Genomic DNA, 24,557 nt, shown 5'->3' on the forward strand with positions numbered 1-24,557 from the left:
CTCTGGGGCCCTCTGCAAAGGGTCTTATTACTTATTTCGGCTTTGAAATGGAACTGAAAACTTACTCTAAGTCTGACAGGGCCAGGCCAGAGGTGGGATCTCACCGAAATCCAGGGGACAACTATCCCCTTACAAGGCTGGGGGACAGAGAGGAAGCCCTAGAGATACATGACGTCCTGAACTCCCAACAGGCCCGACGTGCGTGCGGAGAGCGCCGCGGAGCTGGGGAGCGCAGGACCGAGCGCGAGGAGGCAGATACCGAGTCAATTAGCAGGGCCTGACACCCTGACCCAGCAGCGCACCGGGCCCCCACCCAGGGGATTAGGAGTGAAGGGGTTTTTGGGGTTTTGGTTTTTTTTGTGTGTGTGTTTTTTTTTTTTAATAGAAAAAGGGGAAAAAAATAAGAAGAACCATTTTGCATGCAAATGGGCCACAGCCAGAAGAGCCCATTAAAATGTAAAAACTCCACATTCAGCCCAACAAAACTGTGCAAACTGCCGTGTTTGCCAGAGGGGCAGCGGTACAGCTCCCGACAAAGGGGCTGAGGAACAATGGCGGGCTGAATGGCCTCTGTCAGCAGGTCCCCTCGCGCGTTGCCATGGGGACCCCACCGGGGCTTACTAAAGGTATTTCCTGAGGAGAAAGGCAGTGCACACATGCCCAGGCAGCCCAGCTAATCCTGACAGGAAGCCATCGCCATTCAGCAACCCAGGGGCTTGGGGCCGGGGGTTTTGTTTTGTTTTTATTAAAAAAAGATTTCAGTCTTTTGTGTGTCCCACCTCATCACTGTAATTTAGTGCAGAGCCACCTGCGCGGGCCAGAGCTGCAGCCAGGGCCCTGCGCCCACCCCACGACCCCCCAAATACAGCTCCCCAGTAGTTGGGCAGGAGGAGGCCCAGGCGTGCACAACCCCTCAGGAGACCCAGGCCCAAAGCGCCAGGGCCCAGACAGTGTTCTGTCAGCTTTGAAACAGATGTCGCAGGGGGTAACAGGGCGTCAGCACGGAGCCCGGGGTTCCAGGCCCTGCGCCTTCATCCCACACCCATACCGTTTCCCCACCCAGGGACGAGGGCTGGTGTCCTCCACCTCTCCCTACCTCCCACAGCGGGAGAGCACTCTCACGGTGGGGACAAGGACTGTAATTAAGCGATTAACAAAGGAATGTGCCCAGGAGTTGTTTTAAAAGATATTTCCCTACTTCCTTTCTCCCCAGAAAAAGCTCTCATCCAACTATTTCTGAACACTGAGGATGGAGCATCACACACACACACACACACACACACACACACACACACCCTTTTCTTTATCCTTTTCCCAAAAAGACTCCCATGCACTGTGCTCCCTTCCCTCCTTCCCAGGAGGAAAGAGTTGCCCTGGGGAGAGGAGAGCTCCCTGAAGATGTGAGCGCAGAGCTGCTCAGCTGTAGATGTCCTATAGCCAGGGGATGGGGTCTAAGCTCACAGTTCCTAGAAGTTTGTGTCACCATTTCACATTTGGCACCAGAGGAATCCGGCCTTGGCAGATTCAGGGAAGAAAGCCAGTAACACAGCTGGTGGTGGAGACAGAAACTCCGGTGTGACAACTGCCCCCTGAGGACAGTTGAGGGGAGATGAACACTTCCTGCGCAAACTTGTATGTGGAAGGAGCTGTCCCCAATCAAAACAAAAGGGAAGGTGACGTTACTCATTCATTGTGATTTGAATCCAGGTCCGTGTGTTTGCAAAGCCCATGCTTTTGCATCTAGACCTCCCCTGAAAACATGTATTGGACCTGGCATTTATCTAGAATCCTAAAGAAGAAAACGGATCATTTTGGAAGCATTTAAAGCTGTGCCCAAACAACTTCCCTGGACACCTGCAAGCTTCTAAAGCCATGCTGGTAGGTCCTGTTTTGGGAAAAGAAGGTACAGCACCTCTATTCAACAATGGAAAACTCCCCCCGAAGAACCCCAAACCCAGTAAGGTCCACTCAATATAAGCTGAGATTTAGGGGATCTAGAAGCTCAGGTTAGGGGGGGGTCTTCTCCTGCCTTTATTAAAAATCATGTTCTCAACTCAAATCAAAAGCACAACTTGCCACCAACTCTTACAGTATAGAAAGAAAAATACCTTCCACTAAGTTGTAAGGGAAAAGCTGGACAACTAGCTGAGGTGGAGGAGCGGTGTGCGTATGTGTGTAGTGGTGTGCGTATGTGTGTAGTGGTGTGTATGTGTGTAGTGGTGTGCGTATGTGTGTAGTGGTGTGCGCGTATGTGTGTAGTGGTGTGTATGTGTGTAGTGGTGTGCGCGTATGTGTGTAGTGGTGTGCGCGTTTGTGTGTAGTGGTGTGCGTATGTGTGTAGTGGTGTGCGCGTATGTGTGTAGTGGTGCGCGTATGTGTGTAGTGGTGTGTGCGTATGTGTGTAGAGGTGTGCACATGTGTGTAGTGGTGTGCGTATGTGTGTAGTGGTGTGCGTATGTGTGTAGTGGTGTGCGCGTATGTGTGTAGTGGTGTGTGCGTATGTGTGTAGTGGTGTGCGTATGTGTGTAGTGGTGTGCGTATGTGTGTAGTGGTGTGCGTATGTGTGTAGTGGTGTGTGCGTATGTGTGTAGTGGTGTGTGCGTATGTGTGCAGTGGTGTGCGTATGTGTGTAGTGGTGTGTGCGTATGTGTGTAGTGGTGTGTGCGTATGTGTGTAGTGGTGTGCGTATGTATGTAGTGGTGTGCGTATGTGTGTAGTGGTGTGTGCGTCCTGCTGCTAGAGGGGAGCGCAGACCCTCCCACCACTGGCCGCGAGCCCAGGCCTCCCAGCCATGTGTCTGCAGCTGCGACCTGTCATGCACTTCCTGGTCTGGGTTCTGTAATGGAAAGATCATTAAGCGTGGGGGAGGGAGGAGAGTGAGATGAATCAATGAAGAAAGGTAACCCTGCAGCTTGCACTCCGCTGTGCTCTAACCTTAAAGTCCGGTCAGGTTCCTTAAAGAAAAGGAATGCATGGCCCTCCTTCCACCCCACCCCCTACTAGGCCCTCTAGGATGGCCTCCCCTCCCCCATGCCCGACAGAGCTTGTTTGGGGGAAGGAAACACCACTAGCAGCTGGGCAGGAAAAAGTCGCTGCTCCCTAAACTTGCTGATGAATTAGTAGAGGCCTGAGCCGTCTCAGGATTTGCCTTTTGGTCCCCCAAAACCAAAACGGGTGCTTGGGTGCACAACTCAGCAGGGCTCTCAGCACCCCAACGTGCCTGCCATCTTTGTCCCTGTCTTATCCCATCCTCACGACAGAAGGTCTGGTCACAGCGCTCTGGGTAGGAAGGGTCACTGCTCATTGCAATGAGGAAAGGATTGGGTTCTGCATCAAGTTACATTTTTCTTTCCAATGTTACAGAAATGATCCTTACTTTTTAATGAGAATAAAAGTGATAAACATCCTTTAAAACAAAATGGGGCCCTGGCCGGTTGGCTCAGCGGTAGAGCGTCGGCCTAGCGTGCGGAGGACCCGGGTTCGATTCCCGGCCAGGGCACACAGGAGAAGCGCCCATTTGCTTCTCCACCCCTCCGCCGCGCTTTCCTCTCTGTCTCTCTCTTCCCCTCCCGCAGCCGAGGCTCCAATTGGAGCAAAGATGGCCCGGGCGCTGGGGATGGCTCTGTGGCCTCTGCCTCAGGCGCTAGAGTGGCTCTGGTCGCAATATGGCGACGCCCAGGATGGGCAGAGCATCGCCCCCTGGTGGGCAGAGCATCGCCCCTGGTGGGCGTGCCGGGTGGATCCCGGTCGGGCGCATGCGGGAGTCTGTCCGACTGTCTCTCCCCGTTTCCAGCTTCAGAAAAATGAAAAAAAAAAAAAAAAAAAAAAAAATGGGGTGGAATGGTGGCTGCCAGGGCCAGGAAGGGGCGAATGGGGAATTAGTGTACAGGGTTTGGGTTGAGAAGGTGAACAAGTTCTGGAGGAGGATGACAGCGATGGTTGCACAACAATGTGATGTGCTCGTGCCAAGGAACAGGGCACTGAAAGATGGTGGAAACGGTCAAGTTTATGTCGTGTATATAAGTGGTCCCCAACCTTTTTTGGGCCACGGACCGGCCTTTAGGGTGGGACGGATAAATGTATCACCTGACCGAGACAAGCGTCAAGAGTGAATCTTAGATGGATGTAACAGAGGGAATCTGGTCATTTAAAAAAAAATAAAACATCGTTCAGACTTAAATATAAATAAAACGGAAATAATGTAGGTTATTTATTCTTTCTCTGCGACCGGTACCAAATGGCCCATGGACTGGTACCGGTCCGTGGCCCAGGGGTTGGGGACCACTGGTATATTTTATCACAATAAAAAAATGTAATTGCAGTGGGCAGCGTTGGTTTTTAAAAAAGGTTTTTACTTGGTACACTAAGTTGTCAACCCTATGCAGGTCCAAAACACTGAGGGTGTGGGGGGGATTTGACTGGTCCATGAAATCTAAAGATCTGGGATCACCGGTGTCTGCCCCACTAATTTGCAGGATGGCAAGGCCCTGGAGGGCCCACTGACATACCACGCATTCATTCTTCTCCCTCTCCCCTTTACACACACCATGACAGTTGAGCATTTAGTACTCTACATCTTAGGAAACTAAAAGAGCATGACGTAGGGATCTTTCCACCTGAGAGGGTACGGCTGTCTGGCAGAGAGCAGGTAGGAGAAGCAGGACCAAAGGCTTGGGGGAGGGGAGGGGAGGGACCCGCATCTCCACCGGGGACTCCTCTGCTCAGACAACCTGGGTGATCTTAAATAATTAGGATCTTGGGGGAGAGATTCCTACTCTGAGCAATGTCAACATTCCAGACGTCCTAAGGGATGAGAAGGAGAACCTACTAGTTGGGAAGTCCTTGTAAAAACCACCTAGCTCCAAACTCTTCCTGAGCCACAGGTGGTTGTAAGTGGCTGGGAGCAGCAGAGGAGGCATGAGTAGGAATCACTCAGATGACTGGCTCTACCGCTGACTGTGTGACCCTGAGCAAGTCGTCCCCCACTCGGGCCTCAGTTTCCTCAACTGTGAAATGGGAAGGCTGACCGACTTGATAAGCTCCAGCTCTAACTAATACCTAAGTTTCAACTGGGCCTTTGCAGTTGAGCATAACTCACTGCTGTCTCTGCTCCTGCCCCCAGCTAGCACAGAGCTCCCTCTGCCGTGAAGGAAGGCAACAGGGGATTCTGTCTGGGTCACAGAGCTCCAGGCATCAGCACCCGCAATAAATGTTTCTCTTCATCTCTTCTCTCTGGCCTGTTCTCACCAGAAGAAGCCCCAGAACCAAGGACACCAAGTAGCCAAGACGCTGTGAAACACTAGGAGCCAGTAACTCTAGAAGGATATATTTCACTGAGAACTGGCAAGGTAAATAAAATTTAAAAATGGATCAGGAGCGATGCGGAAGACCCACGTTCAAGACCCCGAGGTCGCCAGCTTGAGCGAGGGCTCATCTGGTTTGAGCAAAAGCTCACCAGCTTGAGCCCAACGTCGCTGGCTCAAGCAAGGGGTTACTCGGTCTGCTGAAGGCCCGCGGTCAAGGCACATAAAAAAAAATGGATTAGGAGTGTGAGGGTAGTTAAGGGCAGACATAAAATAAATGCTGCTTCCAAAGGTACCCTTCACACAGGAATAGTCCCAATTACTCAAATAACATTCATAAAAGTTTTGAATGCTGAAAGGAGAACTTCATTCAGTAGTTAGTCAAGCAACCTGACTCTTCTGAGGTTCAAAAGCTAATTCCTAAAACCTAAGGAAAATAAACCTTAATTCCTAATGTAAACTCCGATGTTTGACAATAAATGAGCAGAGATTTCTGAATGCAAACAGACTCTTTCTTAAGGGGCTGGAGAGCTGATCAGCACCCCACAGGCGGTGATAACTGACTTACACCCAGCAGAGCAGAAGGAAACATTCCAGGATGAGGGCCCCTTCCTTCCAGGGAAGGCTGTGGGCCACCTCTGACTCTGTCCTCCCTCCCTCCTCCATACCCTTACCAGTGGTCGGCAAACTCATCAGTCAACAGAGCCAAATATCAACGGTACAACGATTGAAATTTCTTTCGAGAGCCAAAATTTTTGTTTGGTTTTTTTTTTTTCTTTTCATTTTTCTGAAGCTGGAAACAGGGAGAGACAGTCAGACAGACTCCCGCATGCGCCCGACCGGGATCCACCCGGCACGCCCACCATGGGGCGACGCTCTGCCCACCAGGGGGCGATGCTCTGCCCATCCTGGGTGTCGCCATGTTGCGACCAGAGCCACTCTAGCGCCTGAGGCAGCGGCCACAGAGCCATCCCCAGCGCCCGGGCCATCTTTGCTCCAATGGAGCCTTGGCTGCGGGAGGGGAAGAGAGAGACAGAGGAAAGCGCGGCGGAGGGGTGGAGAAGCAAATGGGCGCTTCTCCTGTGTGCCCTGGCCGGGAATCGAACCCGGGTCCTCCGCATGCTAGGCCAACGCTCTACCGCTGAGCCAACCGGCCAGGGCCGAGAGCCAAAATTTTTACACTTACACGATATAGGTAGGTACATTCCTTATCGAAGTAGCGCCCGCACGTGGTGTTTTGTGGAAGAGCCACACTCAAGGGGCCAAAGAGCCGCATGTGGCTCGCAAGCCACAGTTTGCCTTACAGGGCTAGTAGGCAAACTGACTCCGCCCTCTTCACCTTGTCCATCTCCCTCCCCCCCTTTGTGTCTTTCTTCTTCCTAAACATTCTACCTTCCTCGCCTCTCCCCTCTCCACCCCTCCCAGAGCTGGAGGCATTGACAGTAGACTGGAGTCTGAACTCTAGCTCCAACATTTATTTGCTGTTTAACTTAGGCAAGTTTTTTGTTTGAGCGACCTCTCTGAGTCAGCTTCCTAAACTGTTAGATGGAAATAACACCTACCTTATAGACGTTTTGTGGGGAAGAACTGATATCAGAGACTCTCAGAGTGTGGTCTCTGGCTGGGCAGCACAGGGAACCTCTGGGAACTTGTTAGAACCCCCAAGCTCAGGGTCTGGCTACAGAATCCAGAGCTCCGGGAGGGGACGCGGCAGTGGGATTTAATGAACAGCCTGGTGCTGTCCATGCGGGGAAGATCTGAGAACCGTTGTATCGGATGATGTAAGAGATCGCGATGTGCTAGCAATAACTAGTCGTCCCCTATTTCCCATACCTTCCTACTGAAAAGGACATAATTCCCACTTCCTTTATAAAACTAGAAAGTTTAGGTAACTTTTAAAAAAGGGAATGTATTATCACTTAGCTGTGTGTTCACGCATGCATTCACTTGTTCAGAAAACATTAATTAATATGTTCACACAATAAATTCTTCTAGGATGCTGGAGTGAACAAAAAACAAAACCAAACCTCTGCCTTCATGACGTGTGTGTACACACACACACACACACACACACACGCATCAGAACCCACAAATGGGGGTCAATTTGTCCTTTCGCTCTAGGGAAGTGGCCCTTTCCTGTGTTCTCAGATTTTCGCATAACCTGGGTTTATGTCCTTCTTTGATGTAGTCTTTGGATGACACTTCTTAAATGAGTCACTTATTGCATGTGTCCAATAAGAGCAGCACTGGCCAGGGCTGGGTCTAACCCACGGGGAGGCTAGGGCAGGGATGGCACTGGGCCTCCCAGTCCAGAGGGCCCTCCAAGACTCTCAATGTTCTTTCCCCCAAAAGGTCACACAGAGCATTACTGACATAACTGGAAGGCATTTACCGAACAAACAGTTTTCAACAAACTGTGTTTTGGCCCTGGCCGGTTGGCTCAGTGGTAGAGCGTCGGCCTGGCGTGTGGAATTCCCGGGTTCAATTCCCGGCCAGGGTACACAGGAGAAGTGCCCATCTGCTTCTCCACCCCTCCCCCTCTCCTTCCTCTCTGTCTCTCTCTTCCCCTCCCGCAGCCAAGGCTCCACTGGAGCAGAGTTGTCCTGGGCACTGAGGATGGCTCTGTGGTCTCTGCCTCAGGTGCTAGAATGGCTCATGGTTGCAGCGAAGAAACACTCCAGAGGAGCCAAGCCTCCTCGCCTCCCTGCTTCTCACTTCAGAAAAATACCCCCCCAAAAAATTGTGTTTTATTCCTGGGGCACACTTCAGAGAGTATACCACAAATTAAAACATAATTCTTAAATCTTGTAATTATCCTGTGATTAGGCCAACTACATTGTAATATATTTTTAATTTTTTTTAGATTTTATTTATTCTTTTTTTTTTTTAGAGAGACAGAGAGAGAGAGTCAGAGAGAGGGATAGACAGGGACAGACAGACAGGAACGGAGAGATGAGAAGCATCAATCATTAGTTTTTTGTTGCGCGTTGCAACGCCTTAGTTGTTCATTGATTGCTCTCTCATGTGCCTTGACCGCGGGCCTTCAGCAGACCAAGCAACCCCTTGCTTGAGCCAGCGACCTTGGGCTCAAGCTGGTGAGCTTCTGCTCAAATCAGATGAGCCCGCGCTCAAGCTGGCGACCTCAGGGTCTCGAACCTGGGTCCTCCGCATCCCAGTCCGATGCTCCATCCACTGCGCCACCGCCTGGTCAGGCTATTTATTCATTTTTATAGAGAAGAGAGCGAGAGAGAGAGAGAAGGTGGGGAGGAGCAGGAAGCATCAACTCCCATATGTGCCCTGACCGGGCAAGCCCAGGGTTTTGAACCAGCGACCTCAGTGTTCCAGGTCGACACTTTATTCACTGCGCCACCACAGGTCAGGCTGTAATATATGTTTTAAAAACATTAATTTGTTAAATGTAAACACTAAGGAAAACAAAATTTCAGGACCCTGCCCCTCCTTTTTTGCATTTCTTCCAGTTTTCAAAAAATGTATGTTGGTTGCCTCAAAACAATGTAAAGGGCGCAGCCTCTCTGCAGCTCCGTCCTTCAGACACTGTGGGACCACAGCCATTGCAGAAGCAACCAAGGTGGTCTGGGTGTCCCGACAGTCCTACTACGTTCTAGAATAAGTGTGACTTGCCAAGAAAACTCTACTGTAGCATCTGACACACCGGCCCTCTGATCCTAGACCCATGTAGGAGGTCCTGGCTACTGCAGAAAAGGCAGCCTCAACGGGGTTTTTGTTCTATTGATTATTCTAGGCTAGGAAACCACTTCCCTTAGGACAGCTCACAGACCTATGACTGATGCATCACTTTGAACTAAAGAGCAAAATATCACACAAGAAATGGCACAAGGCAGTCTGTAGCTCAGTTGATTGGGGAGCATCATCCCGATATGCCAAGGCTGCAAGTTCGATCCCCAGTCAGGACACATACCAAAAAAAAATCAACCAATGAATGCATAAATAAGTAGAACAAATCTTTGTCTCTCTCCCTTCCTCCCCACTCTCTAAAAAAAATCAATAAATAAAAATTAAAAAAATAGCACAAGGCAAGCATCTCCAGCAGCCCTTACCCCAATCATACACATGTACACACCACCCCCAAAAGGCAGGTGAAGCCTGATTCCGGTGAGATAACAGAGACTGACCTAGCAGTGTTTACACTGGAATGCTGGCCTGCCTCAAGTTTGTGGGGAGACCAGTCTGGTGTAGAGACACAGTATACTGAAGTGGAAAAAACCACTGCAAACAGGAATCAGACCTACCTGAGTCTGACTCCCAGTTCTACCTTCTCACCAACTATATTGCCTTAAACAAGTTACTTAACTCCTTGAACTTCAGTTTCCTCTTCCAATTATGGGAATAAACCTATGGCCATGGGAAAGATGTAAAGATATAAGAATGTGTCTTGGCCAGTTGTTGGCTCAGTGGTAGAGTGTCAGCCTGGCATGCGGAAGTCCTGGGTTCGATTTCCATCAGGGAACACAGGAGAAGTGACTATCTGCTTCTCCACTTCTCCCCCTCTCCTTCCCTCTCTCTATCTCTTTCTTCTCTTCCTGCAGCCATGGCTCAGTTTGAGCAAAGTTGGCCCTGGGCGCTGAAGATGGCTCCATGGCCTCACCTCAGGCACTAAAATAGTTTGGATGCTGAGCAACGGAGCAATGGCCCCAGATGGGCAGAGCATTGCCCCCTAGGGGGCTTGCCAAGTGGATCCTGGTAGGGGCGCATGTGGGAGTCTGTCTGCCTGCCTCCATGCCTCTCACTTAAAAAAAAAAAAAAGATATAAGGATGTAAAGCATACAGAGTGTAAAGATGCAACAAACAGTATTTATTCATTATTATTATAAAAGACCTTCAGTGGTGTAACCTTTCTAGGGCAATTTGACACTATGTAATTGATCAACAGTTTCAGAATGTATCTTTGGATACATGGACAAATTTTATTTGTAAAACTTTGTTCACTTAAGTGCAAATATTGAAAATAACCATAATACTCAGCAGTAGAGGACTGGGTAAGTAAACTTTGCACACCTGTACAATGGGATACTATGTAGTTATTAAGCATGATAAAAAATGTTCTCTGGCCTGACCAGGCAGTGGCGCAGTGGATGGAGCGTCGGACTGGGATGCGGAAGATCCAGGTTCGAGACCCTGAGGTCACCAGCTTGAGCGCGGGCTCATCTGGTTTGAGCAAAAAGCCCACCAGCGTGAACCCAGGGTCACTGGCTCCAGCAAGGGGTTACTCAGTCTACTGAAGGCCCGTGGTCAGGGCACATATGAGAAAGCAATCAATGAACAACTAAGGTGTTGCAACGCACAATGAAAAACTAATGATTGATGCTTCTCATCTCTCTCCGTTCCTGTCTGTCTGTCCCTGTCTATCCCTCTCTGACTCACTCTCCGTCTCTGTAAAAAAATAAAAAAAAAACCCTAAAAAAAAATGTTCTGTGCAATAAATACTTGCTTAAGTTGCAAGCAAGTATACACCATATAAATTCCATTTTGAAGTTACATTTGTATAAATGCAAGAAAGACAGTCTAAAGGAATATTCATTCACAGCAGTGATTATTTTTGGATGATAGGAATATGAGTTTTCTTTCTTTCTTTACAAGTCTATAGTTTCTAAATTTTCTCTGATGAACCTAGATTACATATCAAAATGCCCATGCTTCAAAAGAACAATAAAAATATTCTTTCTGGTTGCAAGGAACTTTACTCTAGTGGAGGAAACAGCTATATATTAAAAACCACATACGATGTAAGGCTGAATAAAGAAAAGTGCTAGACTGAAAAGTTCAGCAGAAAGGGGAAAAAGGGAATGATTAATTTGCAGACAAAGGAAGGCTTCAGGAGGGAGATGGCCCTAAGCTAGGCCTTAAACTAAACCCAAGTTAAACCTTAAGCTAAGAGTAGGAATTAACCAAAAAAAGTGAAAGGATAAAAGGACAGGGATGGTTTCCAGCTAAGGGCTCAGGATAAACAATGGTTAGGTAGGAATGTATACAGAGTATTCAAAAAGGAAAAAAGGAAGAGTTTGGTTTGGCCAGATGGAGGGGGTGGGAAGGAGAGACAGAGAGAGGTAGGCAGAAGGGGAAAAAGAGAGGGGAGGTGGAGAGGGGAAGAAGGAAAAAGGGAGAGGGAGAAAGACAGAGACACACACACACACACACACACACGCATGCACACACTCCACACAATCAGTGAATGAATGGTGAAAGCCCGGGGTGAGGTTTTTAATCCTGGAGAAAACTGAGGGAAGGCTAAGCTTCAAATTCAACTTTCTTTGTTGATTAACTATTGAAACATCAGTATTGCTGGTTGTAACCTCTTTCCTTGTCCAGGCTCATAACCACTGAAGGCCACTCTTTGCTGAACTCCTTGACCCTCTCACCCACTTGACGCTCAATGCGCCTACACATCCGGGGCCTGGGAAACACAGTCGCATTCACTCAAATGCTGCCCCAACATTCACCTCCTTTTACACAACCCATCCCAGGAGGCGCGGCCACACCACAACATGTGGGATGAGGAAGGAGCATTGAGTTTCAGGCTCCGCTGCGGTGGATCTTTCTCTGTGCCTGGATCTCACTGGACAGACCCCTCACTCCAGCATTCCCCAGTCTGCAGGGCACAAACCCTTTAAATGAAGATGGGGGGGCACCTTGTTTGGCCTGTGGAAAGGTAAGAGTCAACATGAACCAAGACACAGGAGAGGGGAGCTCTGAGGGCATGAGCACAACGTCTTGGGCGCCACGTTGTGGGATCACTAAAAGTCAACAAACCTTCCTCGAGGGGTTTCTGGCAACTGCCCCCCTACTTGGCATCACCAGCTGGAAGTCAGAGCAATCCCCCCTCCCCCTACCGCCCAAGCCTAAGGCTTCTCCTAAGAGGACAGGCTGGGATTTACTCCAGGCCCTCAGGAGCCCAGGCAGCGCAGTTAGCTTGCAGCTCAGTGCTTGGGGCTTGGCGTGGGGGTAGGCAGGCAGAGAGCAGAGGTTTGCAGTAAGTCTCCTCAGTGAATAGGAGGCCTGGGCAGCTGGACTGGGGAGACCAGGAGCGCAGAGCAGCTGGACTCGCCCCAGTCAGCAGGGAAACAGTTGTCTCATTTCCAGGCTTTGGGGAAGGAAGGAAGAGGCAAAGGTGGTGTCTACAGAGTGAGCTGGAGTCCCCAGTGGCCCCAGAGGAACGAGGCACTATAAAAACAGGGTGCAGCTGCTGGTCGGGCTCTCTGACCTCAACCCTCACTCTCCAGGGATGATGACTCCCCAGCACTCAGGTCTCCCAAGGCCATTCTTCAGTGCCCCACACTCAAGCCATCACTCAGCAATGAGTGGAGGAAGCACCCTGGCTCGGCCGACTGGCCCGCCTCCCTGCTGGGGCCACACCAAAAGAATGACACTGTCTCTCTGGTTCCTGCCACCCAGACTCCAGGTAGTCAGAGAAACCGGGTGAGAGAATCCTGGCCTGAGTCTTTGTTTGGGCTCCCTCCCCTCCCCCACCCTCGGCAAGGGCTCTGGACAGCCATTTGTTCTTCCCTGAGAAATTCCTCCTCCCTGACTTCGGGGAGCTGGCTGGCAAAGCCAGAGTGGAAAATCAGTGGAGCTAATGGTGTAGCAATGCAGAAGCCAGAGCCAAGAACACAGCTCTGGAGTGGCTTTGCTGCTCTTGCCCGGCCTGGTCAAGCGCTCCTCCCTCACATTCTCTCACATGCTGAGCCCTGGCCTCCCTACCCCCACCCTGCTCAGCTCAGCAAAACACTGGCGAACACACCCTTTCTAAGGCACTCTCGCCACCCCTGTCTGGGGACCTGGGGACGGAGCTGGTCCTCTGGGGAAGCCCGGTGGCTCGGCACCCTGCAGATTTCTGCAGTCCTGAATCCACGAGCCTTGTTCTCAAGTGGGTCACCCAGCAGCACCTTCTGCTCCATGTAATTCCACTCGTCTTCGGGAAGAGGGTGAAGAAACTCTTACACATCCAGTGTGAATCAGAAGTAAACAGGTTCTTTTCACAAGAAGATACTATGTTGGGGCCGGGTGGGGCCCAGGAGCGTTCCTGCACGCGTCCCAGGGCGGCCACTGGACACTGGTCCTTGGGCCACACCAAGGGGCTGCCGCCAGCTGGATCACAGGCTGTCTGAGGCTGGCAGCGGGTCACCCCCTAGCACCTATTTGAGGGTCCTCCCTGAGGAGAGGCTGAAATGCATATCCCTTTGGGACAAAGGCAGCGGTGGGACCCCAGGGTAGGGGGCTCCCTGGGGTGGCCAGGGCCCTATAACCTGCGGCTGGGGCAGTGTTGCTGGCACCACCTGCAGCCTCTCCCCCGTGGGCGCAGGTTTCCGCGGAACACAAAGACAAAGCCTCGCTTTGTAGCTCAGCATCCAGGGGGCTTGCAGCCAGAAATGGAAACTGCAGCTTTTCCATTAAGTGTAACCTCTCCCCCTTCAACCGGCCACCAGACTCCTTCAAATCTGGAGAGGTGGGAGGAGCTGTAAAACCCCTGCCCATTAAATTGCTTATTAGTTGCAGATTTCCAAGCATGTAGGCAAGTATTTTGAGACTGCGTGTCCCATACTGTCCGCTCTACCACAGGGTGTGGGGTATTTAACCATGTTATGCTGAAAAGAGGGCAGGACCCCCGCTCCCACTTGCAAGCGGCCTTGAAAATGGTTTACTTGCTTTTCCCCAAGTCTTACTCTAAAAAAGAAAAAAAATTATAGACACAACCCTCCTGAAGCTCAAAATGTCTTTTAAGCTGCTGCTTATCTTTTTAAAGGGGCATTCTATCCGTGAGCCAGCTTCAGTCGACCCGCACAACGCCCCTCTCCCTCAAAGCCTGGTCTGAAACAAGCGAGCCTCTTTCCGTTCCTAAACCAGAGAAGGGAAAGGAGAGGGAGGGAGGGAGGCTGGTTTTCCTGGAACCCTTATTAAATCAACTTTCCAAAGACAGCCAGAAACTCCAGGCCCTCCCCACTCCCTCAGGAGCATTTGCAGACTGGGGGAGGGGTTCCCAACACACACACACACACACACACACACACACACACACACACAGCAAAGCCTTTCTAAAGGGGAGAAGCTCTCAGCTTGAGCAGGGTTTCGAGTAGTTTGTTTTAAACCTTTGGACACACTTTTTACACTGAGGACAACAGCAGCATTACTACTTAACAATCAGCACTGTCAGGACTACAAAACAATACTTTACATTTATTTGTGACACACCTTCTTATAGTTTACAAAGTATGGAGACAGATTATCACTTGTGACTTCACAGCCTCCTGTGAGGACCACGGGCCCGCGTTCTGCTATCACAAAGCTCAGGAGGGACAGTCAGATGAAAGGGCCGCACGAAGAGAGGGACTCGGGCAACTGGACAGGGAACTGCGCCCCAGGCCCAGCGGGTCCCCCCCTTGGTGCCCCCCAGCACTGCAGGTCCGCCTGGGACACAGGCCCCTCACCACGTGCCGCTGTTCTGTGGGCCCCGGAAACGGCGCCCACCGCGGCCGGCCATGTACCAGGCCCTGCTCTAGGAGCTTTGCACACAGTCCCACTTGATATTCCCTGTGACGTTAGGGGCAGACGTGCATTCTCAACATACGTTACAGAGGCGCAAAGAGGAACTATCCCAAGAGCCAAAGGTCAGGGAGTAGCAGAGCCAGCACCAAAACCGAAGCAGAGGAACCTTAAAGCCTCCTCGAAAAACTGTACACAAAACTCTACAGGAGCTTCAGTAACAGCCAACACGGTTAACAGACTAAAAGGCCATCAACAGGTGAGCGGACACACACTCACCATATCATTCCATTATATGAAATTCTGGAATAGGCAAAGCTAATTAATCTGCAGCGACAGAGAGCGGGGTTGGTGGCCGCCGGGGGTCCCTGCTGCCAAGGGGCCTGCGGGAGGTGTTGGGGGGGGGCGAGGAAAAGGTTCCGTATCTTGACAGGGCTGGTAGTTACACTTATCAAAATATATCAAACTATTCAGTAAAAATTGGTCTATCTTACAGAATGCTCATTATATTTCAATGAAGGTGATTTTAAAAAATGGCCACCTGGCTTCAGTCTTCACTGCTGCAGAGCCTGCGAACCCCCCTCCGCCTCGCCTGTTCGCTCCTTCCTGTTATGGGGCCTGTACTCTGTCCTCCTCGGGACTCTCAGCACCCCGCTCCACCCGCCATCCCTGCCCAGGCTTCCCTCCCTTGTCTGGAGCCACCGCCAGCGGTTTGAATTCCCCTCACCAACTCTGCCACTGCCACCCCTAAAATTCCAACGCTGTACCCTCAGACATCTTTCCTGCCTGTAGGTAGGTGCCCAGGCCCGAAAGCCATACTATTCACCTTTTGACACTTCATTTATAGCCTGCAAAAGAGTTTACTAGAGAAAGATGCGTGTGTGTTCAAGTACTGCAGGGTCCATCATAAATTCATATTCTCACCCACGCCCTCCTTGCTTTTGGACACTCTTATCACCATCTACACTGTGGCTGATCCGAATCTTCTTGACTCCTCACAACCCCCACCTCCCATACTCTAAAAGTTACTCTCTTACTCTCATCTCGGCTCTGTCTCTAGTCACTCGGACCCAACAGCCAACCTACTTAAACCAACCCACCGATTCTATTTCTATAGATGTTTTCCCTCCGATGTTTTCCTTCCTGTACAATCTCAGGACCCCCACCCTAGTTTACATCTTCGCTTCCTTTAGCTCAGGGATAGTCAACCTTTTTATACCTACCGCCCACTTTTGTATCTGAGTAGTAAAATTTTCTAACCGCCCACCCGTTCCACAGTAATGGTGATTTATAAAGTAGGGAAGTAACTTTACTTTATAAAATTTATAAAGCGGAGTTACAGCAAGTTAAAGCATATAATAATAATTACTTACCAAGTACTTTATGTCAGATTTTCGCTAAGTTTGGCAGAATAAATCTTTATAAAACAACTTACTGTAGTTAAATCTACCTTTTTATTTATACTTTGGTTGCTCCGCTACCGCCCACCATGAAAGCTGGAACACCCAGTAGTGGGCGGTAGGGGCCAGGTTAACTACCACTGCTTTAGCTAGACATAAAAACGGAAGTCCCTCTGGCTGGAAGCAGCAGCGGTGGCAGCTACTAACATTCTACATATGAGTGCTTTGTCTGGATTAGCTCACTTAATCCTCTATTGTTCCCATTTTAAAGATGAGCAAACTAAGGCTTAGTGTACTTGAGTAATTAATTTGTCAAAGCAAGTAATGCAGCTATTAAGTAGTAAAGCAGAATCCAAACACGTCCACTTTGTTCCTCCCATCCATCCACCTTCAGCCACCAGATTTTCTAAAAGCTCGATCACATTGCTATACCTGCTCAAAACCCGCTCAAGGTCCCCAGGGTTGATCCATGTAGATCTAGTTTCCTTAGCAGGGCTTAAGGCCTTCCATGTGCTTATAACTCAGTCCAATTTTTCTGGGCGTTACCTCCCAGACTACCTACCTAGTCACCAGATACATTATTCTCTGTACACCTTATACATCCTGTCTCAGTGCCTTTCCTCATGCTGTTCCATCTGGAATGTCGGTCAGTTCCTCAGGCCGAACCGTCCTCTGCATGTCCACTACATTTTGTTGTAAACACGGTTTAAACACGCTCCACCTTGTATTGAGATACCTCTGTCCTAGTCTCCCCACTACCAGACAGTGAGCTCCCTGTGGGCAGAGACGGTCTCTCCTGCTCTGGGTCTCTGGCATGTTCTACTCAGGTCTTGCCTTCGGTTCAGCCCCTGAAGGCAACATTCATCTGCCTGCTCCAGTCAGTGCACGTTCCAGAAAGTCTCACACACCCTTCCCTCCTCCTTCCCCATCACTATACAAGAGGACAGATATTCTCACTCATCATTTACCATTCAGGTAGGTTTTGACAGCTGAGACTGACAGCCCTTCAAACGCGCGCACCATGGCATGTGCACACCTGAGCCGTTCACCCACTGCCTGCCAACCTTCTCAATCACAAGCCACACACCCTTTGGCAGCAGAAAAACCCAAATATTAGTTCTTAAAGACCCTCGAAAGCCACCAGATATGCTGTACCTGTAATCTCCATGAAGTATTTTTACAACTCCAGCAAATCTTGTGACCAGCAGGGCAAGTCCTTCCTGTTACTAATACAATAAGCTCTCTGCATGGCCAACAAGCTGCCACTCTCTCCCAGCTCCTCCCGTGCCCCCTTAGGCTCCCTGGTTTTCATCTCTTCCGATTCTCTCCCGCGGCACATACCCAAGGCAAACCGCCCAGCAGACCGCCAAACAGGGCCTGTGAGATGCGGTCAAGGAAGGTAACACGGCAAGTACGCAGCCATGACTGCCAACCCTCACAGAAGATGGGTCTTTGGAACAATTTTAGAAGCCAGAGGTCTTTACCAAGCTCCCACTTCCCAACGCCCCCTGCAGCCTGATGTAAGTTTTAAACCCAAATTCATAGATCGCTCACTCCCCACTGCACCACCCAACCCCATTTCATTAACTGTCTAGGTAGGGAGCCGGCTCTTGGGTCCCAATCAAAAGTTCTTTTTTCAGAAAAGCATAAACCCACCTAGAGCATGTCACCTCTGGCAAATAAATGGATGTCACCAGCCTTCATGACCCAACCTCTCATGCAGGTGGTTATGTTTACAATCAGGCCCTAACCAGCCCAGGTACCTCGGGCGTCTCGCCTCCAGGAAAGCGGCCCTTTGCTTCGGCTGGGGTGGAGCCTTCCCAGTGGACCACGTCAGCTCCAAACACATCACGTCCGGCCCAGCCCACCCTGTTTCTGAGGACCAGAGTTCAGGCTGACCCTCAGCCTGTGCCTTACCTTGTTCAGGCAAGGTCGGGGCCGGCCTGGCAGTGCAGAGTGTGGCTGTGACCAGCACAGCCCAGAAGAGGAGGCACTTCCAGCTCCACATCCCAGTTCTGCGGTTAGAGGTTGGTGACCAGGCTCCACACCTCCATGGAGACTCTGCCTTGAGCTTGATCCTCCTTTTCAAGCTGACTCTGGAGAAATGAAAAAAAAAAAAAAAAAAAAAAAAAACTTAGGAGGGGCTGCATGGCGGGGAGGTGGCAGGCGAAGAAGAAGCTAAAGCAGGCACAGAGCCAGCCTGTCCAGAGGGTGCTGCTGGGAGCAATAACTTCCTCCTTAAAACACAGTGAGGAGAACTGTGGTCCTGCCCCAGTGTTGAATCGAGGTTATAGGCCTAACTTAGACAAAGGAGTGCTTTAATTCAGTTCTACAACTATTTACTGAGTGTGGAACTGAATTAAACTATTTACTGTGTACAAGCGTTGCTGGGAAAAATCGTCATGAAGTTCTCCAAGGTTTAAGCGCCTAGATCATTTGTGGTGGGGAAGCAAATGGCTTTACAGAAAGTTCCAAATAGTTCTGCCACTTCGTGGGCAAGGGCTTCACAGGGTGGTGGGACTGCAGGAGCTTTCAGCATGCTGATGACTCTAGCCTAAGACTTCATTCCCTCCAGGACAAAACCAAGGGTTTGGTATGGAGTAAAGAGAGATGAAGAATCATGGAACAAGCCGAGGACTAGAAATGGGAGCCAAGCACGGTGCTGGCCCTCTCTGGACCCATGCAACGAGGAAGCTGAAAAGAGTGATCTCCGGGGCCCTTTCTTTTAGTCTCAGAAATTGTAGGCATCACAGGGAGCTCTGGTGCTATCAGCTTCCCTTAGGGAGAGAACACAACTCCCAGCAACTCCTTAGAAAGAGCCCAGAGTGTGGGACCGCGAGGTGGGTCCAGGTCTCTTCCCCAGTGCTGAAAGACGCCGGCTGATGTCCCACAGAAATGAATCCAGAAGTGGGGAAGAAAAGGTTGTACAGACCAGTCAAAGCACTCTTGCAAGGGCTAACTCAAAGATGGCTCACGTCACTGCCCTTAAAAGCACAGTCTGCAACCCTTGACCCACCTCAAGTCTGGAGTGGTAAAATTTAAGACAACCCCCTAGGGTCTTAAGGAACAAGGGATTGTTGCTGCTAAACATTTACCAAGTAGTGAGACTTTCTGGGCACTGTTTGGGCTACGTGGGGATGACCATCTCCATCTTCCAGGTGGCTTTTGTCCTAAATACTCCAGGGAACTGTCCAAGTTATTCAGAGAATCCACTTCCCCGGAACATGCCCTAATGTGGTGCTTCAGCCCTGCCTCCGCGGAGCCAGCCGGGGCCCCTGTGAGTGAGTCAGGCTCTGCTGGCAGAAACCCCCCGGATTCTTGGCTTTGCTCGCATGTGCTTGCCAGCATGTGTACGAATACACTACCATCAGCTCCCTCCCCAGGCTTTCCTAAAATTTTTATATGATTTCAAATCAAAGCAGAAGTAAGCATTTCTCTTTTATTTTTCTAAATAGGGACTAGAAGAGTCTTGCCTTGAGTTTTGCTAAAGGGACTAGGAGAGAAAGACCAGAACAAAGGTTTACTGAATATCCACTACATGCCAAGCATGTACCAGGTAAAATCTCTAAGTATAAAACATGATTTCTTCCTCACTATAAATGGGGGTGTGTGTGTGTGTTGGAATTATTATTCCCCTTTATGCCATGAGGAAACTGAGACTCAAAGTGGTTAAGTATGTGCCCAAGGATATGTAGCTGGTAAGCAACAGCACAGAAATTCTCATCACTCAGGATTTCAGATGCTGGAGAACAAGGCAGGAGGAAGGAAATTAGTGATTGAGCAAACCTCGTTCTTTTTTTAAAAATTTTTATTTATTCATTTTTAGAGAGGAGAGAGAGAGTGAAACAGAGAGAGAGAAGGGGGAGGAGCAGGAAGCATCAACTCCCATATGTGCCTTGACCAGGCAAACCCAGGGTTTCGAACCGGCGACCTCAGCATTTCCAGGTCGACGCTTTATCCACTGCGCCACCACAGGTCAGGCCGCAAACCTCGTTCTATCTGACACAAAACTCACTTTCTCCAAAGGGCATCCCTGTGCCACAGAGAAACCAAGTAGATAAGGACAGATCCGAGGTAACTCTGGTAATAGACGAGCCTCAGTTCTCAATTCCATTGGTTGAAAGACCCTTGGAAGCAGCTCACAGATGTGCCATCTAGGACACAGGATGGAGCATGATCCCTGGGCTGGGATAGAAGCGATGCTTGCCAGAGGACACCCCGAAACCACATTCCATATATCATTACATCCCAAAGATACACCAAACTGATGCAGGCCTATCACCCAACAGGGTATATATACCCAACTCAGAACCTAAGTCCCACAGGAACCACTAGCATCATGAATGAATTTTTAGTATCCAGTGGGAAAGAATACTATCATCTTGAAATGGTTAGAGTTGTTTTCAAACGTAATAGACAGGCAGCTTCCACTGCCACCTGACCACTCGGGCCCCTGAAAAGTCTGCCCACCTCCTCACAGGTGTGGGCTGGCTGCTGCCTGTCCTCTTTCAGCTCTGCGCTCAAAGCACTTCACACTAATCTGGCAGCTTCCCTGCAACAGTCCCTTCTGCTTCCCCTCTGGGCCTCTGGTCCCACACCTGTAAAACAAAGGATACTAAGAAAATCCAGCTTCTACCTGGCACCAACTCCCGGAACGAGAAGGGAAGTGGGCACACGCCCCACTGCAGGAAATGGTGGTGCAAACCACTAGTACACACACTGCCGGGGACTCTAGGGACTGCCACCTCCTCCCTCCATCTCACCTTTTTCTCATTCTATTAACTAACGAATTCTTAAAGTCCCTCGGAAACAGTCTCCTTCCTTGACTGCTGGACAAATGCGACCTGCAGCTCCCAGGTGTACACAGCAGCTTCCTCAGAGACCCTGCAGTTAGCCTCACCATCAGTTCTCCCACACCTCAGGATCTCTGGGGACCGGCAGCGACTCTGCCTGGTGCAGAGGTCCCTAGGGAAGCGGAGGGAGGGGGAAAGGAACACACACATGTACATCTCGGCTTTCCCAGTTGTTGGAGGGACTAAAATATTTCCTTTGCCTATAGCATAGGCAGTTATGAAGATCCAGTGGGCAGTGTGGGTGAAAGTCCTGCTCTCTCCTCTCTAAGTACCAACTAGTGGAAGACGAGATAGTGGCTGGTGAGAAAACAGGGGCTAGATAGACTCCATGACTTTGCATTTCTCTTGAATTCTAGGAGTAAAGATTCTATGACCATCAGATCTTTTTGTACAAAAATGATGTAAGGAAAATTAGCTTATGAGTTCTGGGCCAAGTCTTTTTCTTTTTATTCTCTGGAAAAAGTAACAAATTAATTCTTGCCCTTCCACATGTGACTTTGCCACACTGAGAGAGTCGATGAACCTTTCTAAGCCTCAGTTTCGCACCTGTAGAGGGGGCTAAAATATTTGCCCTGCCTACATCACAAGTTATGAGGATCAGATGGGCAGTGTGGCTGAAAGTAGCTACTCTCTCCTCTTTAAAGTCCTCATCAAATGTAAGGAATTATAAACACTGCTATCAGTCACTCCTGGGGAGCACTCTCAGGATATTGTGAGAACTGGCAGCAGGAGGACACAGACTTCCTACCCTTACAAAAATATTTCTCACTATCTATCTTCAAGCTCCATCCTCTAGACCAGTGGTCCCCAACCTTTTTTGGGCCACCGACAGGTTTAATGTCAGAAAATATTTTCACGGACCGGCCTTTAGGGTGGGACGGATAAATGTATCACATGACCGAGACAAGCGTCAAGAGTGAGTCTCAGACGGATGTAACAGAGGGAATCTGGTCATTTTTAAAAAATAAAACATCGTTCAGGCTTAAATATAAATAAAACGGAAATAATGTAAGCTATTTATTCTTTCTCTGCGAACCAGTACCAAATGGCCCATGGACCGGTACCGGTCCGTGGCCCGGGGGTTGGGGACCACTGCTATAGACCTAACTGTCCCCACATGATGGCCACCAGCCACGTGTGGCTATTGAGCAACTGAAATGTGGCTAGTGAGAATTGGGGTGTACTAAAAATGAACATAGATTTTGAAAACTTGGTATTAAAAAAAGTAAAGTATCTCAATATTTTTATATTGATTACATGTTCGTATTATAATATTTTGGATATATTGGGCTAAATTAAATATATTACCACAATTGAAACAAATTAGGAAAAACTAATTCTGCCTGTTTCTTTTTACAGAATTTTTCTAATTTTTTAATGTATTTATTATTTGAGAGGGGGGAGAGAGAGAGAGAGAGAAGGAGAGAGGAAGAGAGAGAGAGAGAGAGAGAGGAGAGAGAGAGAGAAACATTGATCTGTTCCTGTATGTGCCCCAACTGGGGATCGAACCCACAACCTTTGCATATCAGGAAGATGATCTAACAACCAACCTACCCGGCCAGGGTGAATTATTTTATTTCTAACGTGGCTACTAGGAAAATCTAAGATTACATGTGACTTGTGTTTTATTTCTATGGGCAGCACAGCTCTAAGCAACCTCCATGCCCTGCCCAAGTGTTTCCCTGCCTTTTCCTCCATGTTCAAAGGGCCAAGCTTTCATATTCTCTGAGCCCCACCTAAGAAAGCCACAAGTCTTGGGCCTTGTAGCTAAAGATCTCTTCCCTCTGAATTTCCAAAACACCACGGGATCACGAGCTCCTTAACGGCTGGGTCTGTACCTGACTAGCCTTTGTCAATACCCTTAGCACCTAATATGTACACAGCAGATGCTGACACATTTATTAACTGGATGAATAAATGAATGAAAGAAAGAAAGGCTGATTGAAAAGAAACTGACATTGACACTCTGGGCAGAAAAGAGGCTGAGAATGCCAGAGAAAAGCAACAGTGAGGTACTCCTTGTTAAGCCAGCTGAGCTTTACTTCAAAATATACTGGGACATTTTCTAAACCTCCCAATTCCTCAGAATTAGGGAAGTGACACCACAATAGTAATTCCTATAGACGGGAATAAGACATTTCTTTTTTTTTTTTTTTTTTTACAGGGACAGAGAGAGAGTCGGGTAGACAGACAGGAATGGAGAGAGATGAGAAGCATCAATCATCAGTTTTTCGTTGTGACACCTTAGTTGTTCATCGATTGCTTTCTCATATGTGCTTTGACTGCGGGCCTTCAGCAGACTGAGTTAACCCCTTGCTCAAGCCAGCGACCTTGGGTCCAAGCTGGTGAGCTTTTTCTCAAGCCAGATGAGCCCGCACTCAAGCTGGTGACCACGGGGTCTCGAACTCGGGTCCTTCTTCATCCCAGTCTGACTCTCTAACCACTGTGCCACCGCCTGGTTGGGCAAGACTTATTTCTTAACAGAAAGGGTTGCCTTTCCCAAAAGTGAGCATTCTCTGCTCATGCTGAGAGAGTGGTGGAGCAAGTACTTACTAATCATCTGAAAAAAGTTACGCAGCTCAGCGTGCAGAATTTTAGTTGGTTCAAGAGAAACACTAATTGTAAAATTTTGAGTCCCTGTAAAAAAGTATTCAAATATCCTTGGGAGTGAGGCATATAAAAATTTACTGAGAAAAAAAAAGTGAAACACTTAACTGCTCCACCATAATTTCGGCAACCTAGCTGTTGAAGACAGGATGGACGAGTGGATGGACCACCACCATCTTCTTGAGCTGTTCACCTAGGAGAGGGCTATTTACTTGGGGACCTAACACAGCTGCTTTCATTGTAAGGGGGAACAGCGGTAAGAAGAGGACTTCTGTTTAAGGCAGATGCAACCTTCGGGGGAAAGCAAATATCCTAGCCTGAGTCTGGAACGTACTCCTCTCTAGAAGTACCAGAACCTTCTCTAAAAGTTTACATCTGGACTCCCACCAGTCCCTGACACATTCAAACCTTTTACAAAACTCTTGGGAAAACAAATGTGAGACAACTCTCCCAAGAGGAAATTAAACTCAAGTGATGTGAGGTCTCTTCAGAACAAGACGTGTGAATCCATTCTCTCTACTGCCTTTTCCTCCCGCAGCCACAGGCTCCAACCTTTCTAGGAAGCTCTTAAACTAACAGCCATTTTGATGAAAGAGATTAAAAAATGGAGGCAAGAAGAAAGCGCTTAGAAGGACTGGCTGCTAAGACTCCAAGCTCTCAGGAGCAAATTGCCTAGTTTAGGAGTCTTGTTTCAGGTCAACACCCAAAACAAACAAAAAGCATACAACTCAAAGAAAAACCCATGGATTTTCCTTGGTCTCCATGGTTGGAGTCAGCTTACTCAATGCTCAACTCAACCTTGCTGCCCTTAGGAGTCCACCAGGAAGAAAGCCAGCCCAGGCTTACGTGCCTGGGGGTACTTACTCTAATCCTCTCCC

At 49.1% G+C, this 24,557-nt stretch overlaps 1 protein-coding gene across 4 annotated transcripts in view; it reads right to left on the bottom strand.

The window, feature by feature from the left end:
* Positions 1 to 24,557, bottom strand: part of FGFR1 (fibroblast growth factor receptor 1) — a 54,304-nt gene that overhangs the window by 26,716 nt on the left and 3,031 nt on the right. For all 4 annotated transcript variants that reach the window (XM_066380365.1, XM_066380366.1, XM_066380364.1 and 1 more), the window contains exon 2: positions 18,137 to 18,315. In XM_066380365.1, the coding sequence (XP_066236462.1) occupies positions 18,137 to 18,227 (91 nt within the window). In that variant the 5' untranslated portion in view covers positions 18,228 to 18,315. The remainder of the gene's footprint in view (positions 1 to 18,136; positions 18,316 to 24,557) is intronic.

The sequence above is a fragment of the Saccopteryx leptura genome, chromosome 4 (assembly GCF_036850995.1).
Source record: "Saccopteryx leptura isolate mSacLep1 chromosome 4, mSacLep1_pri_phased_curated, whole genome shotgun sequence".
Lineage (NCBI taxonomy): Eukaryota > Metazoa > Chordata > Mammalia > Chiroptera > Emballonuridae > Saccopteryx > Saccopteryx leptura.